The sequence below is a fragment of the Furipterus horrens genome, unplaced genomic scaffold (assembly GCF_987537825.1).
Source record: "Furipterus horrens unplaced genomic scaffold, mFurHor1.1.pri manual_scaffold_7, whole genome shotgun sequence".
Taxonomy (NCBI): Eukaryota; Metazoa; Chordata; class Mammalia; order Chiroptera; family Furipteridae; genus Furipterus; species Furipterus horrens.
The window spans coordinates 24,929,297-24,952,642 of record NW_028327177.1 but is presented as its reverse complement, the minus strand read 5'-3'; the positions used below and the strand labels follow the sequence as shown (position 1 = coordinate 24,952,642).

Here is a 23,346-nt window from a genome sequence, read left to right as displayed (position 1 = left end):
TCTCTGTGGGAAATAAATAGTTTTTCAGAACCATCTTTTTCACCTTATAAATAAGTTATATTAATCTAGTTATCATAATTTTAGACCTGGAAGGGACATACACTGATTCACCCACCCATGTTTACAGATGTAGAAGTTTGAGGCCACAGAAGTGAAGTGGTTTGCCCAGAGTCACACACCCTATTAATGCAGGGCTAGAACTAGAACCCAGGTCTCTGGTGTGGCACTTTTTCTGCTACACTGCGCTACCTTCTGAAACTTCTTTATTTAATATTACTGTATACCTGTGATGGGTTCTCATTTACTTTGTGAAGGAAGTGTACCAAAACGGCTATCAGAGTGCTGTGTTGACCTCCAGAGAGTCACGTCACTTTCCAGTGAGCATAGATTCTACCTAGTTTATATTCTCCATTAAAAAAAACCCAACCCTCTTATTAAGCATTTTCTAATTTATGGGTTAACTTACATTGTGTAATTACAACAATTCTGTGAGGTAGTTTGGGCAGTTATTTTTATAGATGAGGAAGTCAAAAAGCAGAAGACTTGAATAGTTGTGCAGTGGCAGAGTTAGGACTAGCACTCCCGGTCCTGCACTTTTGACACTGTACCATGTCCTTTTTCTTGTACTCTGCTGTTCCACACCAGGTGTTCTCTGAGAAAATATTAAATGCAGTGTGTTTGCACCCTCAAAGGTGGTAGCATGGTGAAAGAAAGCATAGGAGGTGGTATGAAGCAGTATTAGTAAGACCAGGCCCATGAACTATTTTCTTTTCCAGTTTCTTTGTGTCATATGGCAGGTAGCTTAGTATAATGGGAAGAGTCCTGGACCAAGGGATCTGAGTTCTATTGCTGGTTCTGCTACCAACTTGCTGTGTGACCTGGGGTAAGTCTTAACTTCTCTGGGCCTCATCTTCTTTATCTGTACAATGAGTATAGCACCTGTCTTGCACATGTTGTGAGCTTATTATAAGACTTGATAAGATTTACAAAATATAAAGTAATATGATTATTACTATAGTCTCACACATGTTTATTTTTTGAGACCTAAACCACAAACCTGTGCTGATCATGAACTTTAGAGGGGGTGTTGGGAGGGGAGCTATACCTTCCAGTCATGCCAGCCCTTCACATGGTCAACTGAAGACTAATGTTGTGTCTCGATACTGGTTTCCTATTGAAGCTCTTTATCCTGGCAGATAACACCTCCTGTACCTTTGTGTGCTGTAGGGCATTAAGCCATAGAGGTTGACTTTGTCTGGGAGGCAAGGAAAGGACGAGAGTCAGGACCCCATGCACACAGTATGTCCTCCCCAGTGGTACATGTGCCATGCCTGAGTTCCAGGGGAGTGGTGTGTAGGCTAGTTAAGTAGGCCCAGATTTACTCTAAAAGAAGGACTTTAAAATATTACTTTAGAGATGTACATCTTTTGAAAATCACTTCAGCAGCTTCAAGGAAAAACCGTCAGGCAGTAACAGTTTAGTGCAGGCTATACCTGTCTTCTGAACGACCCATAAGTGCTCACTGACCAACTGAGCGTTCTCAGCCCTTCCTCACCCAGTGAAAACATCTGTTCTACTCCATTTCTCAGTTCAGAAGTCATTGGGAATCACTGACTTGAAAACTTGCTGTTCGCATTTAGTCATCAATACCAGAGCAGTAGTGCAGCCAGTGCTGAGCAGAGGACGGTTAGTTCATGCAGGGCAGACAGGCTGCAGGGGGTGGTCTGGAATTTTGTCCACTGTTGAGGGAAGATCTCTGTGACTTGAGGTTAGATTATTTTGGCTGTCATAGTAACTAACATTTTTGACTAATTACTATGTGCTAGTCATTGTTCTAGGTGCTTTATTTTTAACTCATTTATAAGTAGTGATATTTTAACTTGTTGTTTTGGCACAATATTTGAGTGACTATCTTGAGGGGAGTGAAGATGAAAGTGGAATTCTGAGGTAGAAGAATAGATTGAAAAATACCATCTCAAACCTGAAATAAACAGTTTTATTTAAAAATGCATAAAAGCTACTTAATTGCAAAAGATTCTATCTAAAGTCTTAAACTGTTGGACAATTTGAAATACTGCCATATTGTGTGGTTATGTGCAGGGGTGTCTATAAATGCCAGGTCAATATAGCAGCCAAAGAAGTGGAAGCTGGGCTGCTCTTCTGCTTTTTGGTCGAAAAACTGTTGAGAACGAGGTGCTTCTGATTCATACTTTCGGAATTGCCACTTTCCTTTTTGTCTGTCTACTTTTGCTTGTTAAGATAGCGTGCTTGGGTCAGGTCACTCTTCACTTCTGCCTTTCTCTGTTGTTAGAAACAGGACTGCAAACTCATGGGCGCTTCATAGAGGCTTTAGTTCAGGAGCTAGAGCTCCATGTGAAGCACAGGAGCCTAACTAGAAAGACCTAGGAAAAACCACACTAGCTGTTGTGCAGAGAAAACTTTCCCATGTTTTACAACAGAGATTGCAAAGACCACTTTCATGAAGAAAAGCAGGGAAGATGTCTTGACAAACAAACAGGTAGGTGGTCTAGGGAGCAGAGAGGATGGCAGGTCTTTTCAGTGATGTCCGTGAGAGCTGCTGAGAGCTCCATCTGGGTAGAGGGGCCAGCCTCACTGGGGTGTGCTAAAGCCAGGAGCCCTGAGGTGCATAGAAGTGTGTGTTTTCAGAGGTTATTTAGGCAGTTGCATTAGTCAAGTTTTGATCTAGGATGTGATGAGAGAAAAAGAAAGATCTGAGGTAGGAGGCTCTGGCAGTGCAGAGAGGGTGGTGGGCCAGGCCTCAGGGACGTTGGGCTGGGCTGGAGCGAGGAAGAGAGTGAGGTCACCGGAAGAGCAGGGGGTGCTCAGCAAGAAAGCGAGGAGCCTGGCAATAAGCCAGCTGCTGGACAGTTGCCTCAGCCAGCCAGGCACTGCTGAAGATTGAAAAGCACAGTTCTTAGGGTTTGTATGCTTTACCTGAGTTAATGTTTAATATTATTGGTGAGGAAGCAGTAAATGTAGTACAGGGCTATTCTGGTAAACAAAAACATCATGAGTGCTCTCTGTCTTCAGTGTGTGAGGCAGGTTTGGGAAGGGCTTCCATATCCTGCTTGTCATCCTCCTCCTCCTCTGTTTCTGAATTCTGTCTTCAATATGGAAGAGAGCAAACAAAGAGTGTTAAGTGGACTTTGTCTTTTTTCCACAGTGTTCTTTCAGAGGACCAAGATAGTTACCTTTGTAATGTCACCTTGTTTAGGAAGGCAGTTGATGACTTCAGACACAAAGCCAGGGAAAACAAGTAAGATTATTATTATTTTTGTTTGTTTTTTAACTTGTTAAATCACCTATCCATGGTATGGACAATTTTGTTTTCTCACCCCAAATGTAGATTCATTGTTCGTGATTTCCAGTATAATGAAGAGGAGATGAAAGCAGATAAAGAAGAAATGAACAGGCTTTCTACTGACAAGAAAAAGCAATTTGTATGTGTTCTTAATATTTAGTATTATCAGTGTTAAGCAGAAGAAAAACTGGTGTTGCTTTTATTTGATTTAAAAGAAAACAATACTCTGATTTTGCTTTTAATTCATTGGATTTTAATTATTTTTCTAGTAAATAATCAGAAGGAATTTTCTCTAAACAAGTTTAGCTTTGTGAACAGTTATCTTAAAATACATACCTAAAATTAATTACCCCATCTAAAGTCATATTAGAAGTTCATTTTATTTTATTTTATTTTAAGATTTTATTTATCTACCTTTAGGGAGAGGGAAAGGAAGGGAGAAGGAGACAGATACATTGACGTGCAAGAGAAACATAGATTGGTTGCTTTTCGCAAGCCCCCAACTGAGGACCTGGCCCGCAACCCAGACACGTGCCCTGGCTGAAAATCGAACCAGCGACTGTTTTGTTTGCAGGCTGGTGCTCAGTCCACTGAGCCACACCAGCCAGGGCCAGAAGTTCATTTTAAATGCAGTGTGTTAGTTAAAGCCTCTGTAGAGGAAGGGATTATTTAAGTAGTAGTTTTCTCTCTCCAGTAACAATTTTCATTTTCTTGAAGCAAATTTTTTTAATGCCACAGTGTTTTATTGAAACAGTTTGCATTTAAGCCTTTGGAGAATGATTATGTTCTGGGCAAAATGGGGAACAGGAATGGATTTGGTGTCTATTTTTTTGCCATCTTCAATTGTAGGATTATTGTAAAGACCAAAAGATTGTATAGAAGGGGAGATGTGTTTAGCGCAAAGGTGTTTCTCTTGTAATGAAAAAGAAAATAAAGGCAAATTTCATTTTAAGTTATTTCTAACTACTTTATATACTATACTATCTCAGTTGGGAGAAATCTTGTAAAGCCAATTGATACATATAGTTCCTAATTGCCATTTTTCAAGACCAAGCCTGTGGTGATTTTTTTCCCTTCTTTTTATAGGGACCACTTGTGCGGTGGCTGAAAGTGAATTTCAGTGAAGCCTTTATTGCGTGGATTCATGTGAAAGCATTGAGGGTTTTTGTTGAGTCTGTTTTAAGGTAAAGTCAGATCCATCTGAAGAGTTCATAAGTGCATTTATATTGGACCTCTATTATATTACACAGTAATAGGAGATTAGTTTGTAGAGAACAAAGGGCCAGTCATGAGGAGAGACTGTCAGTGTCATATAGCTTGTCACGTGCATATTTGTCATGTCCCTTAACACCAGGTTCAGAAAAAGAGATCCATGCTGCTGTACTCTCTGATTCTTTTCTTATATATTTATTTAGGTTAAAAGTAGATCAGAAAATATTAGTCGATGTTTGTTTAAAAGGAAGATCTTTCAGATATTTACATGTAGTTTGGTACACATTGTACTCATGACTTATTTGAAATCATTGTTTTATTTAACCTTAAATAGTTAATATTTGACATACTTAAAATCTAAATTATCTCGTGATCCTCTGTACTTGTGACTCATATTAGAAATTGTTAAAGACTTATCTGCAGCTATGCTCACTATTTTTAAATTACTTTGAATTTTTAAAGTAGATGTGGGTAACTTCATATTGTTTATTGTGGAAGTATTTACTAAGTTTACATATTAGCACTATTTTATTCATGGATTCCCTTAAGTATTGAAGAGTAATTAAAGTAATTCCCGGTAGACAGATCGTCTAATTTTAAAGAAAAGTACCTAGTGGACAGTGAGGATCAGAGAAGGCTTGAGTGTCTATGTATATTAGTTGAACTTGTAAAGATGCTCATTAAAATGAGGTTCCACCTATTCATTAGCTGTGCTTCAGGAAGAGTATGAGAATATTTGCTTTGAAAATAAAAGTCTGTGTATTTGCTAGTGTTACATACTATATTTTTGCTTCCTTGTAAGATATGGCCTGCCGGTGAACTTTCAAGCAATGCTACTTCAGCCCAATAAGAAAACAATGAAGAAACTAAGAGAAGTATTATATGAATTGTACAAACATCTAGATAGCAGTGCGGCAGCTATTATTGATGTAAGTACTTGTTAGATAGCCTTGTAGAATAGGAACTGAAATGAATTTCAGGAAAAAAAATTATTGGAAAAGATAGAAAAGGGATAGTGAATATCAGGATACCCATTTTGTTTTTATTATTGAAATTCTCAATTAGCTTGTTAGATAAATATAGCAAGTAATTTTCTTTGTTTACCCTGTTTTATGCTAGTTAGAGCTGGGATTTCTTTCTTTTTTTTTTTTGAATCAGAGACACAATTTATTCACCTATTGAAAGGAACTAATATCTACAATATGTATTTATTATGAGGAGTAAAAGATGTGAAGTATAATATATAAAGCACCTATCTTACACATTACCTGATACATGACAGGTGTTCAGTGACTGGCAATCATTTAAAAGCTTACAACTTTCAGAGAAGAATATAGTAATTGAAATTAAGATATAATTTTCTCCCATCGCTCTCTCTTCATCCCTGGGGCCAACTACTATCACTTTTTATCCTCATGCATGAATAAGAATGCATATATATGTACATGTGTTACCAACAGCAATTGGTGTCCCTGCTGCTTGCCGCCTCCCTCTAGGCAAAATTCCAGAGGCAAAGGTTTGGTGATAAAGGAAAGGAGTCTTTATCAAAAGCTTCACAAATTTGAAATAACAGCTTTCCAGATGCATCAGTCACTTAAGCCTGTCAATTAAGGCTAAACGCTGTAACTAAGGCTAAACGCTGTAACACCTGAATTCTATCATTCCTGTGTTAGTTTTAATTATCTTATTTCTATAGGGTTAGTTTACAAACTAAAACAACATAAGATACAGAAGCTACACAATTCTGGAAGAATGGCAGGCTTCTGCCTTAGAGCTTGTCCCTTCTAGAACACCCAAAGAAGAAACATCCTGCCATGCACTGCCAGGCCAGCCCGATCCTAAGCTGCACCCAGAGTTCCTTCCCACCTAAAATGCCGTCGGTTGGAAAATGCAGGCGGCTGCTGCGCGGTCATCCAGGCACCGTCGAGGCAGAGAGTCTGATAGAGCGCCTGCCCCAGAGCGGGGATTTCTAAAAGCCAGTTATTATCTTGCTATAAGTCAGATGTTTATAGTTGCAGAAATACAGAACCAATCAGTAATACTAGTTGTTTACAAAAATTATAAATTGCAGAGAAGAAAAGTAGTAGTTGTTTTCACTTTACTTGGTAGGAGTAATGAGTTAAACAGATGAGCATTATAAAGTAAATTGTTTTTCTAAAATGGTATGTATTCATATCTTCTTTTAAACAGAAAATATAAACAAAGTATATGTTTTTTTGTCATTGCTGTTTAAATTTGTAGTGGACTTTATTTTATATTTTTGATTTCAAATATGTTAATTTTTTTCTTCTTTAGTTAAGGATGGTATATCTCACATGTGTGTTAGAAACCATGAAATATCAGGGTTTTTAATAGAAAAAAAATGCAAAATATGACCTTCTGCATTTTCATGGAATTGTTGATAAAATATAAGGTTTAAATATTTGGTACATATTTCCTACCAGTAAATTCTTACAACATGTATATATATGATATCTTTAAAACCATATTTGGTTTACTTTTATCCAATATTTTATAAGCCTTATATCCCATATACTCAGTACTCAAAAAATAATAATTTTTTTACAGAGTACATAAAAAGGGGTAAGATCATGGTAAACACACAGGCTTTGGAGTCAGAACAGGCTTGAAGCTGCCCCTCACTGCTCACTGTCTGTGTGTCCTCGGGCAAGTCACCCTTTCTGAGCTTGTTTCCTCATTTGTGAAATGGAGATAATAATGTGTATCTCAGATTAAATTAGCATAAATGCACAAACTTAGTCCTGTGTAGGTGTTTAATAGAAGGTAAATGACAATACTTTATTTCTTTGTTTGCTTTCTGTAAGGACATAATTGAAAAATTTGTCTAATTTTTCACAGGCGCCTATGGATATTCCAGGCTTAAACCTGAGTCAACAGGAATACTACCCCTATGTATACTACAAGATTGATTGCAACTTGCTGGAATTCAAGTAAAGATGAGCTCCTCCAAGACAATCCTGTCCTTGTGTTGGTGTGTGCTAACAGAAATAGGCTGACGTATGACAGTACTCTTAACTCTATTATCCTGTGCTTGCTTCTGACCCCTCTTCCTAGGTGAATCTCCCATTGTGGTCCATTTCTGAACCCTTTCTTTTTAAAGGAAAATGTATGTCTTATTTCTTTTTATTGGTCAGGTCTGTAAATGTGTATGAAAAAAAATCAGATTCTATTTATAAACAGAATAGTTTATTTAAAGAGGTCTTTCCTCATCAATGTTGTGATAGGCATAATTCCATTTGTAACTATTGTGCACAAAAGCCTTGTTTACAAGGGAATGGTGTAAACATTTATACCATTTGTTCACTGTATTTAGTAGACATAACTGTTGAATAGTTACTGGATCGTGATGTAAAAAAATGTGACAATATTCAGATATGTGCTTTCTGAATGTTTTAAATTATAATCTATGAGCTTTGTTGACACCCACAGAAGAGAATAAAATTACCTGTGCAAAGGTCTGTTGTGGTGTGTGTGACTTCAGAAGTTTACAGTTCAGCTTGAGAGTTTAATAAATGCATTGCAGCTAACTTGCTCTGCCACTTTCAGGAATTTTTTTTTTAATGTGTTTTATTGATTATAATATTACATTTGTGCCAATTTCCCTTCCCTCTGCTCCCCTCCACCCGGTGGCCCCCCTCCCTCCAGTTGTCCTCCCCTTTTAGATCATGTCCATTAGTTGTGCATACAGTTCTTCTCAACCTCTCTCTGTCTATTCCATTCCCTCCTACCATGATCCTTAATTCCTATATCATCTCCCTCCCTCTCCCCATTCCCCCTCCCTGTTGACCTCCCCCCAATATGTTCCCCGTACCTATAGTTCTTTTTCCACTCTCGTTGCCTGTTTAGTTTGCCTTTGTTTCAATTCCCTAGCTTCTGTTGTTTCTTGTGATGCAGTTTTCATTTTAGATTTCATTGTCTTGATCCTCCTTTTTCTAAACCAGTCCCTTTAACATCTCATATAACAGTGGTTTGGATCTAATGAACTCTTTCAGTTTTATTTTGTCCTGGAAACACTTTCTCTGTCCTTCTATTCTGAATGACAATTTCGCTGGATAGAGTATTCGTGGTTGTAGGTTTTGGATTTTCATTACTTTGAATATTTCTTGCCAGTCCCTTCTTGCCTGCAGGGTCTCCCTTGAGAAGTCAGCTGATAGTCTAATTGGGACCCCTTTGTACATAATTCTTTTCTTCTCTCTTGCTGCTTTTAAGATTCTCTCTTTATCTTTAATTTTTGACATTTTGATTATAATGTGTCTTGGAGTGGTTCTCCCTGGGTCCAGTTTTTTTGGAACTCTCTGTGCTTCCTGGACCTGTAAGTCTATTTCCTTCCCCAAGTCTGGGAAGTTCTCCTTTATTATATTTTCACTCAATTTTTCAAGTTCTAGTTCATCTTCCTCGCTCTCTGGCAAACCAATGATTCTTATGTTGGGCCTTTTATAGCTGTCCCAGAGGTTTCTGATCCTCTCATCGTTGCTTCCCATTTCCTCTCGCTGCACTGGTTGACTGCTTGTTCCTTCTCCATATTCCAGTTTGTTGAAATGAACTCTGGATTTTTTTTCCTCACCCTCTGTCTCGTATGTGGTTTTGTTCCTTTCGTTATAAGTGTTTTTCGCTTCTTTCTCATCTTTTTCCAGATCTTTTGTGAATTCTGTAAGCCACCTGATAACAATGGCCCAGAACTGAGCATCTGACAGGTTTCTTATCTGTTAATCTGTCAGGTTCTCCATCTGTTGCCTGGTGAGCTGTGCCACCGGGATTTCTATAGTTGTCTGCCTCATTTTGACAGATGCGTTTTGTTTTCTTGGGCTGGCTGTAGGGGGCAGTGCCTGTGTACTCGTAATGACCCAGCGACCGGCGCCGTTCGGCAGCCTTTCTTGCTGTGCCGTGGTGCTTTGTCGTCACAATCCAGCGACCGGTGCCTGTCCGCGACCTATTTCGCAGCCCTGTGGCGCTTTCTTTGGGGGCGGGGGTCCAAGATGGATTCACACAGTTATTGCGCTAGGAGACCGGGATCCGTCCTCCCGCCCCCCTGGGCCTCACTGTTCAAGGCGATGTGGTGGCTGCTTTCCCCAGCGTTGGGGTCGCGAGCCGCCGGGGTTTGACTGCAGCCGGGATTGTCCTCCCTGCCACTGGGATTGTTCTCCCTGCCACTGTCCCTGGTGCGACCACAAACAGCACCACCCCCTTTCGCTCCCCTTACCTGCCCAAAGGGCGCCGCTGGTTTATAACTTCATATGTTGGGCTTCCGTGTAGTTTTATTTTCTGGAATTTCTAGTTATCCTTTGTTTTGAAGTAGTTGTATTCCTCTCTAGTTGTAGAGGGAGACCTAGCGCGTCCGTCTAAGCCTCCATCTTGGCCGGAAGTCCCACTTTCAGGATTTTGTTGTTATATGAGGTGTCTGACTTGTGTTATGATTTAAGTGTGTCAAATTTGGATCAGAGCACAAATTTGAAGATTATTTTTCCACGTGTGACAGGTATTTACATTTGGACACCAGACACACAGTTCTTAAATATTGGGTTGGCCAAAAAGTTAGTTTGGTTTTCTTTGGTAAGATGGCTCTGGTAGCACTTAGTTGTCTTTAACTTCATTTGAAACAATTTTGTTAGATTGTATTGTGACAGCTGTCATATCAGTGTGCATTTGAAAAAAGCATCAGAATTGGTGAATTTTTGTGTAGCCATTTTAATATTGAAGATGGACGAAAATGTTGCATATTTTCGGCATATTATGCTTTATTATTTCAAGGAAGGTAAAAATGCAGCCAAAACACAAAGCAATTTGTGCAGTGTATGGAGAAGGTGCTGTGACTGATCGAACATGTCAGAAGTGGTTTGCAAAGTTTCATGCTGGAGATTTTTCGCTGGATGATGCTCCATGGTCAGGTAGACCAGTGAGGTTGATAGCGATCAGATGGAGACATTAATTGTGAACAATCAATGTTAATACCACACAGGAGATGGCTGACATACTCTTAATATCCAAATCAATAAAGTTATTGATGAAAATGAAAAATGTGTCTTATTTTATGGAAAAAAACCATACAGACTATTTGGCCAACCCAATAATTAGGAAGTAGGGCCAATTTTGAATAAACTATAGCAAAATAATGCAGCTTTAGTCATTTGTTTTGTCTTAAGTATTTTACACATTTTTAAGATGTATAATTATAAAAGCCTTTATTTTAACATCTATGACATAGTCTGAAAATGGAAACATTGCCAGCCTTTAAAACCTCTGAAGTGATGTCTTAGTTGAGCAGCCTGAGCGGGCTTTTAAATGAGGGTTTTGTGGCAGTGCTGCCCTTCCTGTGCCCTCACTGCCTTGCAAGTGGGAGAAAGAAGTTTACATTTTATTTTAAGGGCATTTATAAACTATTCTATATTCTTTAGAAAACTAGTCTCCAGAATCCTTTTTACTTCACAAGTAATTGTTAACTTCAAACAATAGAGACTTGTAAAGGTAAAACATAAGAGGTGATTCCTGCTCCCTCCTCCCACTCCCCAGCACAATTCTTCCCAAGGAGGTTTCTGTATTCTCCCAGGCCTTTCTCTGTCTCCACAGCCTATATCACACATGCACACAAAGTTTATTTTTAAATGAAAAGAAGAACATATTGCACATACTCGGTCACCTTGCTGTTTACCAGTGTGCCTAAGACATCCTTACATGTCAATATATCTGGATCTACCTCATTCTTTTAACCAGCCCTTTAAGCCAAGTCCCCTGAAAATGTGACAGTTTCTTCTGCTGCCCCAACCCTCACTGGTTTTTGCAGCCAGAAGTTGTGGGGATTTATCTTGCTGGCACTGGAACGCTGGGCTGCATAGTCTGGCCTGGGCCTGAGATTGCTTGCCCCCAAGGTACCTCTCCTGATTTTCATCCACCATAATGTGAGTGGATGTGGGATGGTCTGTTCCATCGCTGCTGGCTCTGCACCACACTGTGTCTCTGTGCCACTCTGCAGGTCTCTGCGACTCCACTCCTTCTGCCCGTCTGGATGAATGTGGCTTCTTTAAATCCTTGGTTGTGGGATTTCCATATAGCTCGATTTTCTAATGGTTCTGGGTGTTATTTGTTTTGAGATCAAATTGTAATTCTTTCTATGGTTGGGTAAGAAGGTGAAGCCTGCCTACCTACGCCTTCATCTTGTCCAGAAGTCTCAGCTGCCTTTAAAAAAAACCAAAACGAAATAACACCCAGAATGTTAAAAACCATATACCCAAATACAGAATAGCTACCCTTTCAAGGCTATAGTATATAAAATTGAAATTTGCAAAAATTGCCTAAAATGATCAAGGTCACATTTTTATCTTTTAATTCAAAACCCACTTTGGAATGATTTATCACTGCTTGTAAAGTTTAAAAGAACAATCAAAACACAGATCCTCAAGGAAGGCTGTGTATGAGGAAACAAAAATAAGGATATTAAAATTGAAAAACGGTGTTGAATGCAGCAAAGATTGTTGGTTTTAGACACACACACACACACACACCGGAATAAACTGTGTGTACAACAGTACCTGAACTTGAAAGTAGTGTATTTTTTTTTACGCCAGAGGATGAACAGAAACTATGCAGAATATTAAGTCCAAAGAGCAGCTCTCATATTTCACCAATTCCCAGGTATATGGATGGTGACTTTATTGGATAGTTCTGTGACAGATCCTCCTTAATTTATCTTTCACCAATGCAACCTGCCAGATTTCATATTTAAGTATATAGGTACATATTTGGGCTGATTCTCAGAGTAATTACACGTTAGTACAGGTTTTAATATTACTAGAAACAAAGTAACTTGGTTTTTAAAATTAAAGTTGACTTGTGTACACAGGTACTAATTTTACCACTAGAGGGCACTCTGGTGCCACTGAAAAGTGAACAGGTAGTTTCTTCCCCCTCACTCCCCTTCATGGTGGTTATGAAGCACAGGCAATTTAGAGAAGCCTATTTTGATTTGAAATATTTTGTTAGAAGTGTTTATTAACATCAAGTTCTCAGAAAATATTAGATGACTCATTCATTTGGTGACTTAACCCAGCGTGTGCGTGCGTGTGTGTATGTGTGTATAGAACCAAAACACTTTTCAGGTGACTGGTGCCAGCTAGTGACAGTTTTCACTTGTCAAAGGTATAGTGAAAAAATAAAGATATATGTATAGGTGTACATATATGTGTGTGTAGATACATAAGCACATATTCAGCAAATAGTTATTGAGCATATACTATGAACCAGGCATTGAGATATGGTGCTGAGCAGCAAGAGGGCACAGTGCCTGCCTTCCTGCCTGCCTGCCTTGATGGGCCTTGTAGCCTAGTAATCCGGTGGCAGCCTTACTTGACAAAAAATAAACTTGGCAACCCAAAATTAGAGTATTTTGCTGATCTGTGAAATCCAAAGTCTGAAAACATACTTAAGGATATGGATACAGAATAGACCCATATTTTTTCTTTTCAAATATGACTACACAGTTGGTCCGGTTCAGCATTGTCCAAAAGACTTCTGTGATGATGGACATTGTCTGTCTGTCAAGAGTGTGGTAGCTTCTGTCACATGTGGCTGTAGATCCCTTGAAATGTGTGTGGCTGGTCTAAGAACTGCACTTTAAATCTTAATTTAACTTGAATTAATGTAAGTAGCTGCATGTGGCTGGTGCCTACTGCATTAGATAGTGCAGGTGTAGTTGGTTATATTTGAGTAATGAACCCTTTTGCTCTTGAGTTCCCAGTATGTCCCATATCCTTTAGTTCCCCGCCCCCCCATAACTGGAAGAGCCAACCTATCTTCTGTTCACTTTGAATGACAGACCTCCCCCCATGACTCTGAGAAACAAGGAAAGGATTGCTTTCTGAATTATTGTTGATGTGCCTCAGATTGCTAGACAGACAGTTTTCTTTCTCTTTGATCACAAAAGACAACAACACATACTTTGTGCCTTTATGTGCATGAGGGTAAACCGATTGCAATATTGAAAGACCAAAAGCTGTTTCTGATGGGAAATACTGAATCAGCGGGATCAAAAACACAGCTGTGTGGTTCTGCTGGGAATATAATTTCTGCTGTCAATCAGTGCTCACTGAGAGCTCATTGTGTGCAGGGCATTTGCTATGTCTGGCTCTGTAGGGAGACAGCAAGGAGACGCTCAGCACATGTTCTTGAACATTATTTGTCTACTGACTCTCAGGAGCTTCAGAGGTTCATAAAATAGTGAACAGTTCAGGTCTCTAGTAAGAAGACTAGCAAGTTACAGGGAGCCCTTGGTAAGAGACAAGTTGTATACAGAAGGGATAGCACCTTGTCTGCGGGTGGTCCTCATCAGTGATATGTTGGCATGGATCTTGCCCCTTTCTGGAGTCCATTGGCACCAGTCCACAGGACAACTGGCCAGGGAGGAAGGCATGTACTTGGTGCTCACTCTTCTCCCTTCTAGCTGTTGCTCCCACCTCTGCTCTTTGCTCTTGGTTTGTCTCTCACCCTTCGCATTCAGGCCCTCCAGCATTCAGGGGCCCTCCTTCTCCAATCTATTGACAACCTCCAAGTGACCTTCTTGTCCCCCTCTCTGCTCACCTTCAGCTCCCCCTGTTGCTGGTGGAAACAGGATTCTTTCACAGCATCACAGGAAACACATTTCAAGGGTATACCCATAGGAGGAGGGGCGGTATTGTGGCAAGATTTATTGGAGTGAAAATAAAGGACTGTCCCCAGGTGTCCTATGTTTCATCCACAACCAGATGGCTCAGTTCCGTCACGCTCTGAAAAAAAGTCCAGCCTCTGGAGCCACAGGCCCGTATATACTTGTCCTCACCAGTCCCAGGAGAAGGGCCAAGGCCTAGGGTTGCTGGGCCAGCTTCTGTAGTCTAGCTTAGTCTCATCTCCTTATATGTACCTCTGCTGCCAAGGCTTGATGGCACTGGGGTCATGACCGTGCAACTGCTATAGGGGAGAGAGAAAATGAGCAAAGGAACAAGCAAATCCCTTGCCTTTGTTAAGCTTTAATTATATCTCCTTGGGTTTGGGAGGGAGTAAACTTTCTTTCAAACTATCCAATCCCTTTCCTGGCTCTTTGCAGGCTTGTGCTGGGCCCTCTCCCTATGCCATCTTGACTTTCCCTTTTACTCTCTCCTGCTCCCCTCACCCCCATCCCCAGTCCAGGGATGGGGGGCGGGGGGGGGTAGGGCAGGGGGAGGGATGTTAATCCCCTTGGCAGGGCAATGCTGCTATCCCCTGGAGTGTCTGGAAGCTGTAGCTTCCTAGTCAATCAGGCTTAACCAGTTTAGCTCCTTTCTCTTTTGTTAATAACTAACTAGCTGCCTACTAACACTCTAGCACCAGTGCCAGAACAATGTCAAGTCACTGCTCACAAATTCTGAAGAGCGCCTCATTCACTCAAAGTCCCTTTGTTCACATTGGAATTTTTTTCTTTTTAATTTAATTTGCTCTCTGTCTTTTCTAAAAGCAGAATATTGTTTAATGTTTGGTTTTTAAAAAAATTTAACCTGAGTCTCTTTGATGGGGTAACTAGATCATGGGGTTGTTTGTGAGGAGTGTTCCAAAGGTTGGTCTGCTTTTCTCTCCGGCCCCTGCCAGGTGCAGGTCTGTGCTCTCTGAGCGTGATCTTGGGCAGCCTGACATCCTGGGTTCTGAACCAGTTTATACATTTGCAGAACAGGATTTTTATAATGAATTGACTCACTGGGTTATGGAGGATGGAAAGTCTAAAATCTCCAGAGCCAATGTCCCGGTTAGAGTCCAAAGGCCAGAAGCTGCTACGGAACCAGGAAGAGTTCATGTCCCAGTTGGAAGCCATAGGGCTGGAGAAGTCTCTCGTACTTGGGGGAGGTCAGCTTTTTGGTCTAGTTAGGCTTTTAACTGATTGGATGAAGCCCACCCACATTAGGGAGGGCAATCTGTTTACTCAAGTCCACCAATTTAAATGTTGATCTCCCCCCAAAACACCTCCCAGAAACATCCAGAATAATGTTTGACCACCTATCTGGGCACTGCATAGCCCAGTCAAATTGACACATCAAATTAACCACCACACAGGCAGCTCTTGCTTTCTCAGTAACCACACAATCCTGGATTTGGGGTTATTTGTTGTTTGATATATACAGAAGCTGAACCAAGAGGAAAAAAACCCTGAAATCTCAGTTCAGAGCTGTAACATCAGTTTTTAAGTTTACACCACTCTGTTCCTGCATTCTGGTCACGTATCTTCTGCCATGTTTTGTATGTGCTCTTTTTATGGGTCTCTGGTCAATTGCCTCCCATTCCCAGGAGGAATTGTTCCAAGTTTCCCCATTTCTCAAAAGTCCTGTCCCAACTCCTGCTCCTCTGCTATCCCCTTAAGATTCGCCCTCGACTGGAAGCAATAGGGCTTGTTAGTTCCAGGAACCTACTGAGTGCTCATGCCACATGTTTTCCAGCACCTCCAGACTGATCCATGCCCCTCCCCACCCCCACCCCCCATTTCTGGAAAGATAGGTTCTGCTCCAATCGCTGTTTCCCTGCTCCTTCCGGATGCAATGCTCTGCTCCGATCTTACCGGCCAGCACCTACCTCTTGGCGCACCGGTCTCTGGCACTGTTTTTACTCCTATAATTTTCTCCTCTTCCCTATTTATGTTTCTTCTTTACATTTGTCTTATATATGCATAAATCTGTTCTTTCATTCTATAAACTCTCCCTGGACCCTATTCTTTATTCTTTTTAACTCCAAATAAGCCGTCAGCCTTTTGAAAGCCACTGTCAGTCCATCCACAGGAACTAAATCTTGGTAAAGTCACTGAAAGCATCCTGTTTAATCAAATGTAGTGGCTGCTCTGCTTGACTCCATAGCATTGGCCACTTTTTTTATCACTCCTTTTTTATTTTTCAGAAACTCATTTCTTCTCCTTTCTTGCATGGCTTCCCTCCATTTCCTGGCCAACCCTTCCACCCGTGGTTCTCACACTCGATTGCTCCTCAGAATCACCTGGAGGGCTTGTCACATCGCAGGTTGTTGGCCCCACCCTCGTGCTTCTGATTCAGCTGGTCTAGGGTGGGGCCTGTGGTTTAGCGTCTCACTGGCCCCAGGTGATGCTGATGGAGCCCACGTGGGGCTGCTGCAGAGACCCCACTTTGACATCGACGTTGACAGTGCTGGGCTTTCAGAATGTTCTGTATTGTGAGTTCTCCTTTGTGTCATGCTGTCTGGTATCCTCTCTTTTCTGAAAGTTTGTCATGCATCCCCACATCTCTCCAGTCCGGCAGGTGGATGTCCTTTGAGATTGTGTTCAGCATCTCTCAGAAGGGGCACGTTTGGCATTTGGGATTTGACATTTCTCTGTTGAGTGGACTGTCCCTGTGCCTTGAAGGATGGTTGGTCCTGCCTGCTCACTGGAACAACCAAAACAACCCCCCCCCCCATTTCTAAATGCCCCAGTGGGATGGTGTTGCCTCTGGTTGAGAAGCACTGGATTCCTCCACGGTTCCCCCACCCTGGGACACACCTAGTCACTCAAGCAGCTGCCCCTCCCGCCTACTCAGCCCTCCTAACTTTTAACTGGTCACCATCCATTAATTCCTAAAATAGCTCTTAACTCCGTTCCCTCCTTTGCATTACACATAGTGTAGTTAAAAGCACAGGTTTTAAAGTCTGGCTCCTTGAGAGAAGTACAATTTAAAATCCCAAATTGGCCATTTAGTAACCGTGTAACCTTAGGCAAGCTAACTAACCTCTCTGAGTCTCCTTTTCTCTGATCTGTGAAAAAGCAGGTCAGATCTCCTCTGCTGGGTTATGTGAAGATTAGGAGTTAGACGCGTGGAGCAGTTTCCCCTGACACTAATGAGGTAGGCTGGATAGTTTCTACCCTAGACAACTGCGCTGTCCTCTTCCTGCTCCCGTCTTTGCGCCCAGCCCTTGCTTTGGTTCCCTGCGGAAGGAGCTTGTAAAACGCAGCCAGGCCAGGTCGCTGTGCGTGGGAATCTTCATGTATCCCTACCGGACATGCAGTTAACTTAAAGTCTGTAGCATGGCCTATGAAGCTCTTGGGAAATATAATTCAGATCTAGTTTTCCAAGATGTCTGTCTACCTGCTCCATCCACTCACCCACCTCCCTACAACACACTCTTCCCTCCCTCCCTCCCTCTCTCTGATGGATTCACTGCCCCTACCCCCTTCTTGTCTCTGAGTTTCCTCCTTTGCTAGGAAGTGCCTGCTCCTTGCAGACCAGCTCAAGGCGCTGTCTCTTTTTCTGCGGAGCCTTCTCCCTCTCTGCCTCTCGGTGTCCTTGGCCCCTGCAGTGGGTTGGTGGGCCTCTGTTTTGCTATGTGTGCTGTCTTAGCTGATTTTGGGTTTCTCCTTCCCCTGCTGAGTGTGACGTGGTGGAAGAAATACGGGCTCTGGGAAGTCACATACCATAGGCTGCATCCTGACTCAGTCACTCCGGAGGACTGTGCCGTTGGCATGTAGCCCCTTTGTTCTCGAGTGGCCTACAGTGCTCCTCTCTGACTCACGGGATCAGAGATCACATCATGAAGGCACCTGACGTGATCACCTGCCCGAGGTCACACAGGGCTCTTCCCAAGCCTGCCTGGCCTGGAGTTGTCTTCCCGGAACCACTAGAACTCACTGCTTGGGAAACCATTCTTTCCCTTTTGGATAGTCATGAAGTGTTCTGGAAACCAGCCAAGTCTTTTGTAAGTATATTCTTGTTTTGGACTTTGAGGGGCAGGGAGGGAATATTTATCATAACCTGAGGTATAAGGAAAATAAGGAAATGGTCTCATTTGTCCTGAAATCTGAAACCAAATGTCAGGTGTTGAAATCATTTCAGCCAAAGTGGCCTTTTGTCTCTGCTCACTTGGCCTGCGGCAGGTTAATTGGAGAACAGGTGTCCTGTTTTCAGACCCAAAAGTCCTTTTTCTTCTCTTGTGGGTCCAAGATGAGGCTAGGAGGCAGGACACCTGGTTTTGGGCCCAGGCTGCCCCTCTGGCTGCCTGGGGTTAAGTCCCTCATCCTCCTGAAATCTCAGTTTCCTTGTGTGACGTGGGGTCGCACTGCCAACCAGAGCTCAGGTGGGCATCGCTGTCGTCAGGAAGCTGCGGACGACTACGCAGGCGCCTGAGGGGGAAGCTGGGCAGAAGATCCTCACAGCCTCCCTCTCAAGGGGCAGAGCCAGGGCCCTGGCACACAACCGAGAGTGGAAAGCTCCACCGAGGTGTATTTCTGAGACGGATGCCACCCCCAAAGCAGTGACGTTCCTGTGACTCAGCCCCGTGGGTGGCAGGGATTTTAAATAATGACAGTATCAACCGGCTTCCTCCTCCCGCGGTGTCACGCATCACTGAACTCACAGTCTCGGCAGGCACCCTGAGTCAGCGGCTCTAAGGGCTGAAATGAAGGGAATGGCACCTGCACATCACAGCACAGCCCTCTGAGCCAGCGGGAAAAACAGAGCCCATCTGTCGAGCAATGTCCGTCTCGTCCCCAGAAACCAAGCCCAGATAAACAAGGGGTGACAGAAAGATCACCTTGTACATCCCCAAATCTTAAACACTCCTCCCTGAGTGAAGTGGGACATAATTATAGCTGCCACCATCAATGAAGAGGCCAGTTGAGTTAATTAGAAAGGGAAGCCACCCAATTTCATTTAAAAACATCTAGAATTTGGTAGCGTTTTAAAGAGAATCTGCAGTCATTGGGTCTGGTAGCTTACAGGTGTTGTCCCTTTTCAGACAGAACAATAGAGGAATCAGCCGAGGAAGAAGGGCACAAGCCTTGGGCCGGTTTGAATCTAGAGTTTTCCTGTGACTGGCGCACAGGTGGTGCTAGCCGCCCTGTGAGTCTTGTGTTGTCCTTGACCCCAGGGGCCTCCAGAGGTGAGGGGTCTATTCAGGACTTTGCTGGGGCTTCTACCTTCAGAGACTGAAGCGAAACTGAAAGCCTTGGAGCTGGCAGTGGAAGGAGAGAGGAGGGTGGTTTGTTAGGAGCAGCTGCCTCATGAATAGGAACAAGTGGAGCTGGAAGGGGCTGGACTGGAAGGAGGCTGAGCACAGAGTCTACTGCATGAGCCACAGGCTGCAGGGGGTTGGAGCTCACTCCCATCCTTCACCTCTGCTCATCCCAAAGCTGGAGGCTCAAGGTTGGGATCTGGGCCCCCAAATTATTTGTTTTGTGTGCATGATTTTAAGGAACATTCATTGTGAACTATCAGGACAAATGTAAATTAAGAAGAGGTTTACTCCCCATGTTGAAAATAAAAATTTCCTTTCTTTCCTTTTTCTTTGGGCATTGACATTGGAAAACTTGTCATTATAAGTGCCTTCTCCACTCTTCGAAGGATGTATAAATCCTTTTCAACACTGAATTGGCATTTTGTCAGCTGCATGACCCAGGAATGTCTTCCTCAGAAACTTGAGAGCCATCTCTTTGAAACAGAAATGTGGAGGGAGACAGCATCTCTGCCTCCCAGCCTTGGAGGGAGGGGTGGAGCCTAACTTCAGTGGGTGCCTCCTCCAAGCAGCTACGACCTCCTCTTGTAAAGTAGAAGTTTGTTTTTCTCTGGATCAAGCCAGTTAGCTAATAGGTGGTCACCCCACTTAACAGGTAAAGTTAGGATGGACTCTGTGTGACAAATGATGCCACCAAGTCCTCTCATTTGAAGTCTGGCGATGGTTTGTCTTGAGAACATGTCTGTACTGGGCTGTATCTGCTTGGCTCTATAAGAGGGTGAGATCCCTTCCTGTCTCTGCAATTCTTACTGGATTGCCTATGCCACTGAGCACTGATTTAGTGCTTATTCAATAAGAAAACTGATTTTGTTCTCTGCCACCTTTGTGGAGAGGATTTCTGGACTGGGAGAAGATTTTGGCTTTAGTTTTATTTCGCCAACAGTTCCCACCACATGTCTGTTTTGTGCCTGACCTCCCACACTCAGTCCATATTTATAAGTACAATGTATGTCACCTTGGCTTTTTATAGCTCCAGTTCTCTTAAAGGACCCACACATTTTCTAAGAGATGACCTAAAAGTGCAGTGAAGTGAGGATCAGCTCTTATTGCAGTAAGTCCTCAATTAACATTGTCGATAGGTTCTACGACTTTAAGTGAAACAATGTATAAGGAACCAATCTTACCATAGATCAATATAAATGAGTTAAGTTTCTATGGTATCGCATTAACATATTGAAGCGACATTCAATGAAAGGATGTTATTTGAGGACCTGATGTACTTTCATTTTACAGCAGTTCCAGAAGGTAATGGGCTCGTTAAAGAAGGCAGACACAAAAGAATACACACCAGGTAAGAATAGTACAGGAAAGGGTGAAGCCAAAGAACTTTTATACATGACCCATGGACATGCACTAAGGTTGGTGGGATTGCTGGAGGGAAGGTGGGTACTGGGCAGAGGGAAGCAAACGGAAAAAAGTTGGGACAACTGTAATAGCAGAATCAATAAAATATGCTTAAAATGTAAAAATTAAAATAAAGACTTGGAAAAAAGTTGCATATGGGCTTAAGAGCTTTAATATATAAAGATTCTGAAACTTTATCTAAGGGAAGTAATCAGGAATGGTGGTCAAATGTTTACCTGCCAAAGTACTCAAAAAAAATACACACTATATGATTTCTCTTGCATGAAATTCTATAATAAGCAAATGTGACCGACAGTGACAGAAAGCAGCTCAGTGGTCGTGTGGGGTGGAAATGGGAGAGACTAACTGCAGATGGGCATGGGGGAGCTTCTGGGGGTGGTGGAAATGCCTTGTGTTTTAATTAGGGTGATGGTGATACAGGTGCACCCATTTATCGAAACTCAAACTATGCATAAAATGGGTGTAGCTGACTGTGTGAAAATTATACTTCAGTAAAGTCTATTAAAAAAATAATACATTTTTTCTTTATGCACAGAATTTGAAATAGAAACCAAAATGCAGTTTGCGTTCTCAGCCAAGGTGACCTGGTTCGTGGGGTGAGGAGAGAGCGGCCCTACTGCAGAGCCCTCTGAATGTGTCACAAACTCAAAGCGGCCTTAAGGTTATCCCAGGCCATCCCCGATGTCTGAAAAGAAGTAAACAGCAGGCTGGCTCCTGATAACGCGCAGCTGGGAGTGGTGTGCTTGAGCCCTTCTCTGGGGAAAGCCTGCATTGGCAGGACGGTACTGGGCAGCCCACAGCTGGTGGGGTTCGTGATGAATCACATTGCTTTTACAGGAACCAAAGGGCTGGGATTCACACGTGTCAACGTTGATGGGAATATTAAGGGCTCCCTTCCCCAGGGTGGTGGTGGGGGAGTAGAAAACTGTCTTTAAATATTACAATTCTTTAAATAAAATAAAAATCACTTCAGCTCCTCCCCACTGATTCATTTGGGAGAACTACTTGTCAGGTTTTGTATTTGGTTAAGAAAATCCTTCCTGGGAACAAGACAGCGTAGGATGCAGGAAAATCTCCTAACTCTCTGGATTAGGGAGCTATTTCTGCTGTTTGGTGTGGAAAGGCAGTGACAGCATCCCTTTTTGCCTGGTTTCCTGCCCTCAATAAAGGGCCAGGCAGGGGAAGATGGGCCTGAATTGTAGTTCAGTGCTCGAAAATAGACGTCCTGAAGCCAGAAAATAATCAGAACAGGGTCCTAGAGAGATTTTTAAAGAGGCTTTCATACATTCACTAGGTTTCCATCCACCCTAAGCGCAGGCTCCCGTGAAGGCTTGGGGAAGAAAGGGACAGAGCAGAGATTGGAGTGATGCATTCAGAAACCAAGGAACAGCAAGGATTTCTGGACATCATCAGAAGCCCAGAGAGAGGCATGGAACAGGCTCACCCTCAGCAGCAACCAGCCCTGCTGCCCCCTTGCATTCAGCTGTCCAGCTCCCTGCACTGGGAGAGGATACATCGCAGCTCTTCTAGCACCCAGGCTGTGCTCCGTTGTTCCCGTGGGCCTAGGAGGCTAATACAGAGGTGCTAGCAGGAGAAAATGCCTGGCGTGTCTGGGAAGGCCAGAAGGCCCGTGTGGCTGGAGGTGATGTTGAGAACAGGGCCTCTGTGACCCCACCGGCCGGGCTGTGGGCTGGCTGTGGGCTGCTGTGACCAGCATGCTGGCAACTGCCTGCAAGTGGCCGTCAGGGGATGCTCCCAGCCCCATGCTAGAATCTGCCTTGGAAAGAGCTTTCAGGTTGAGTCCAAGGTGCTGGGTCCAGCCTCTCCCTCGCTCCGCCGGTAGCTGTGTAAGTGGCATTTTTGCTTTCCTTGCCTGCGACACAGAGGGGGACCCTCATGCTACTCTTCTCAGCATAGTGTAGAGCAGAGGACACTGTTGGAAAGTCTGTGGTGAATCCTATGTACCGGATACAAGGGTCTCAACAGAGAACCCCCAGGGAAAGAAAAATCAAAAGCTGCTTATCTAAGCAGGACTCTAAGAGATTATGAAGTCAGTTTTGAGCCCTTTGGCTTGTCACCTACCTGGAGAGGCTTGGGGACACAGAGACAGGCAGAGTGAGAGCTATTGGAGGAATGAGGTGGGAGCTTCTGCCCTGATGCTCCCTGACTGTCCCCACCCCCACAAAAAGCCAGTGAGACGTTGAGGCTTTAAAACACTCCCTGGGAGTTCAGTGGGTGCCCTCTGGAGTTGGAGGGACAAAGGGACTGAGATTCAAACCATAAAGGTTGGAGTGGCCCATAGGGGCAGGACCAGGAGAGGGATGCACAACAGGGCTTAGGAGGGCGTCTCCCACCACTGCTTGAAGAGAACTGGAGCTGTTACCTTGAAAGGGACGTTGCCCTGAAGGACCATCTGCGAAGCAAGGTGACCC

At 43.0% G+C, this 23,346-nt stretch overlaps 1 protein-coding gene and 1 long non-coding RNA gene across 2 annotated transcripts in view; both read left to right on the top strand.

The window, feature by feature from the left end:
* The window catches only part of ATP6V1C1 (ATPase H+ transporting V1 subunit C1), a 41,219-nt gene extending 33,206 nt beyond the window's left edge, over nt 1-8,013 (top strand). Inside the window, exons 9-13 of the mRNA XM_090283478.1 lie at nt 3,185-3,277; nt 3,368-3,461; nt 4,409-4,506; nt 5,337-5,463; nt 7,394-8,013. Coding sequence (XP_090139604.1) covers nt 3,185-3,277; nt 3,368-3,461; nt 4,409-4,506; nt 5,337-5,463; nt 7,394-7,489 — 508 coding nt within the window. The 3' untranslated portion in view covers nt 7,490-8,013. The remainder of the gene's footprint in view (nt 1-3,184; nt 3,278-3,367; nt 3,462-4,408; nt 4,507-5,336; nt 5,464-7,393) is intronic.
* A 9,994-nt stretch (nt 8,014-18,007) lies between these two features.
* On the top strand, nt 18,008-21,881 carry LOC150004130 (uncharacterized). The gene is made up of 4 exons (XR_016512272.1): nt 18,008-18,235; nt 20,520-20,600; nt 20,786-20,840; nt 21,450-21,881. It is a non-coding gene; the product is annotated as an uncharacterized LOC150004130 (long non-coding RNA).
* Nucleotides 21,882-23,346: the final 1,465 nt, after the last annotated feature.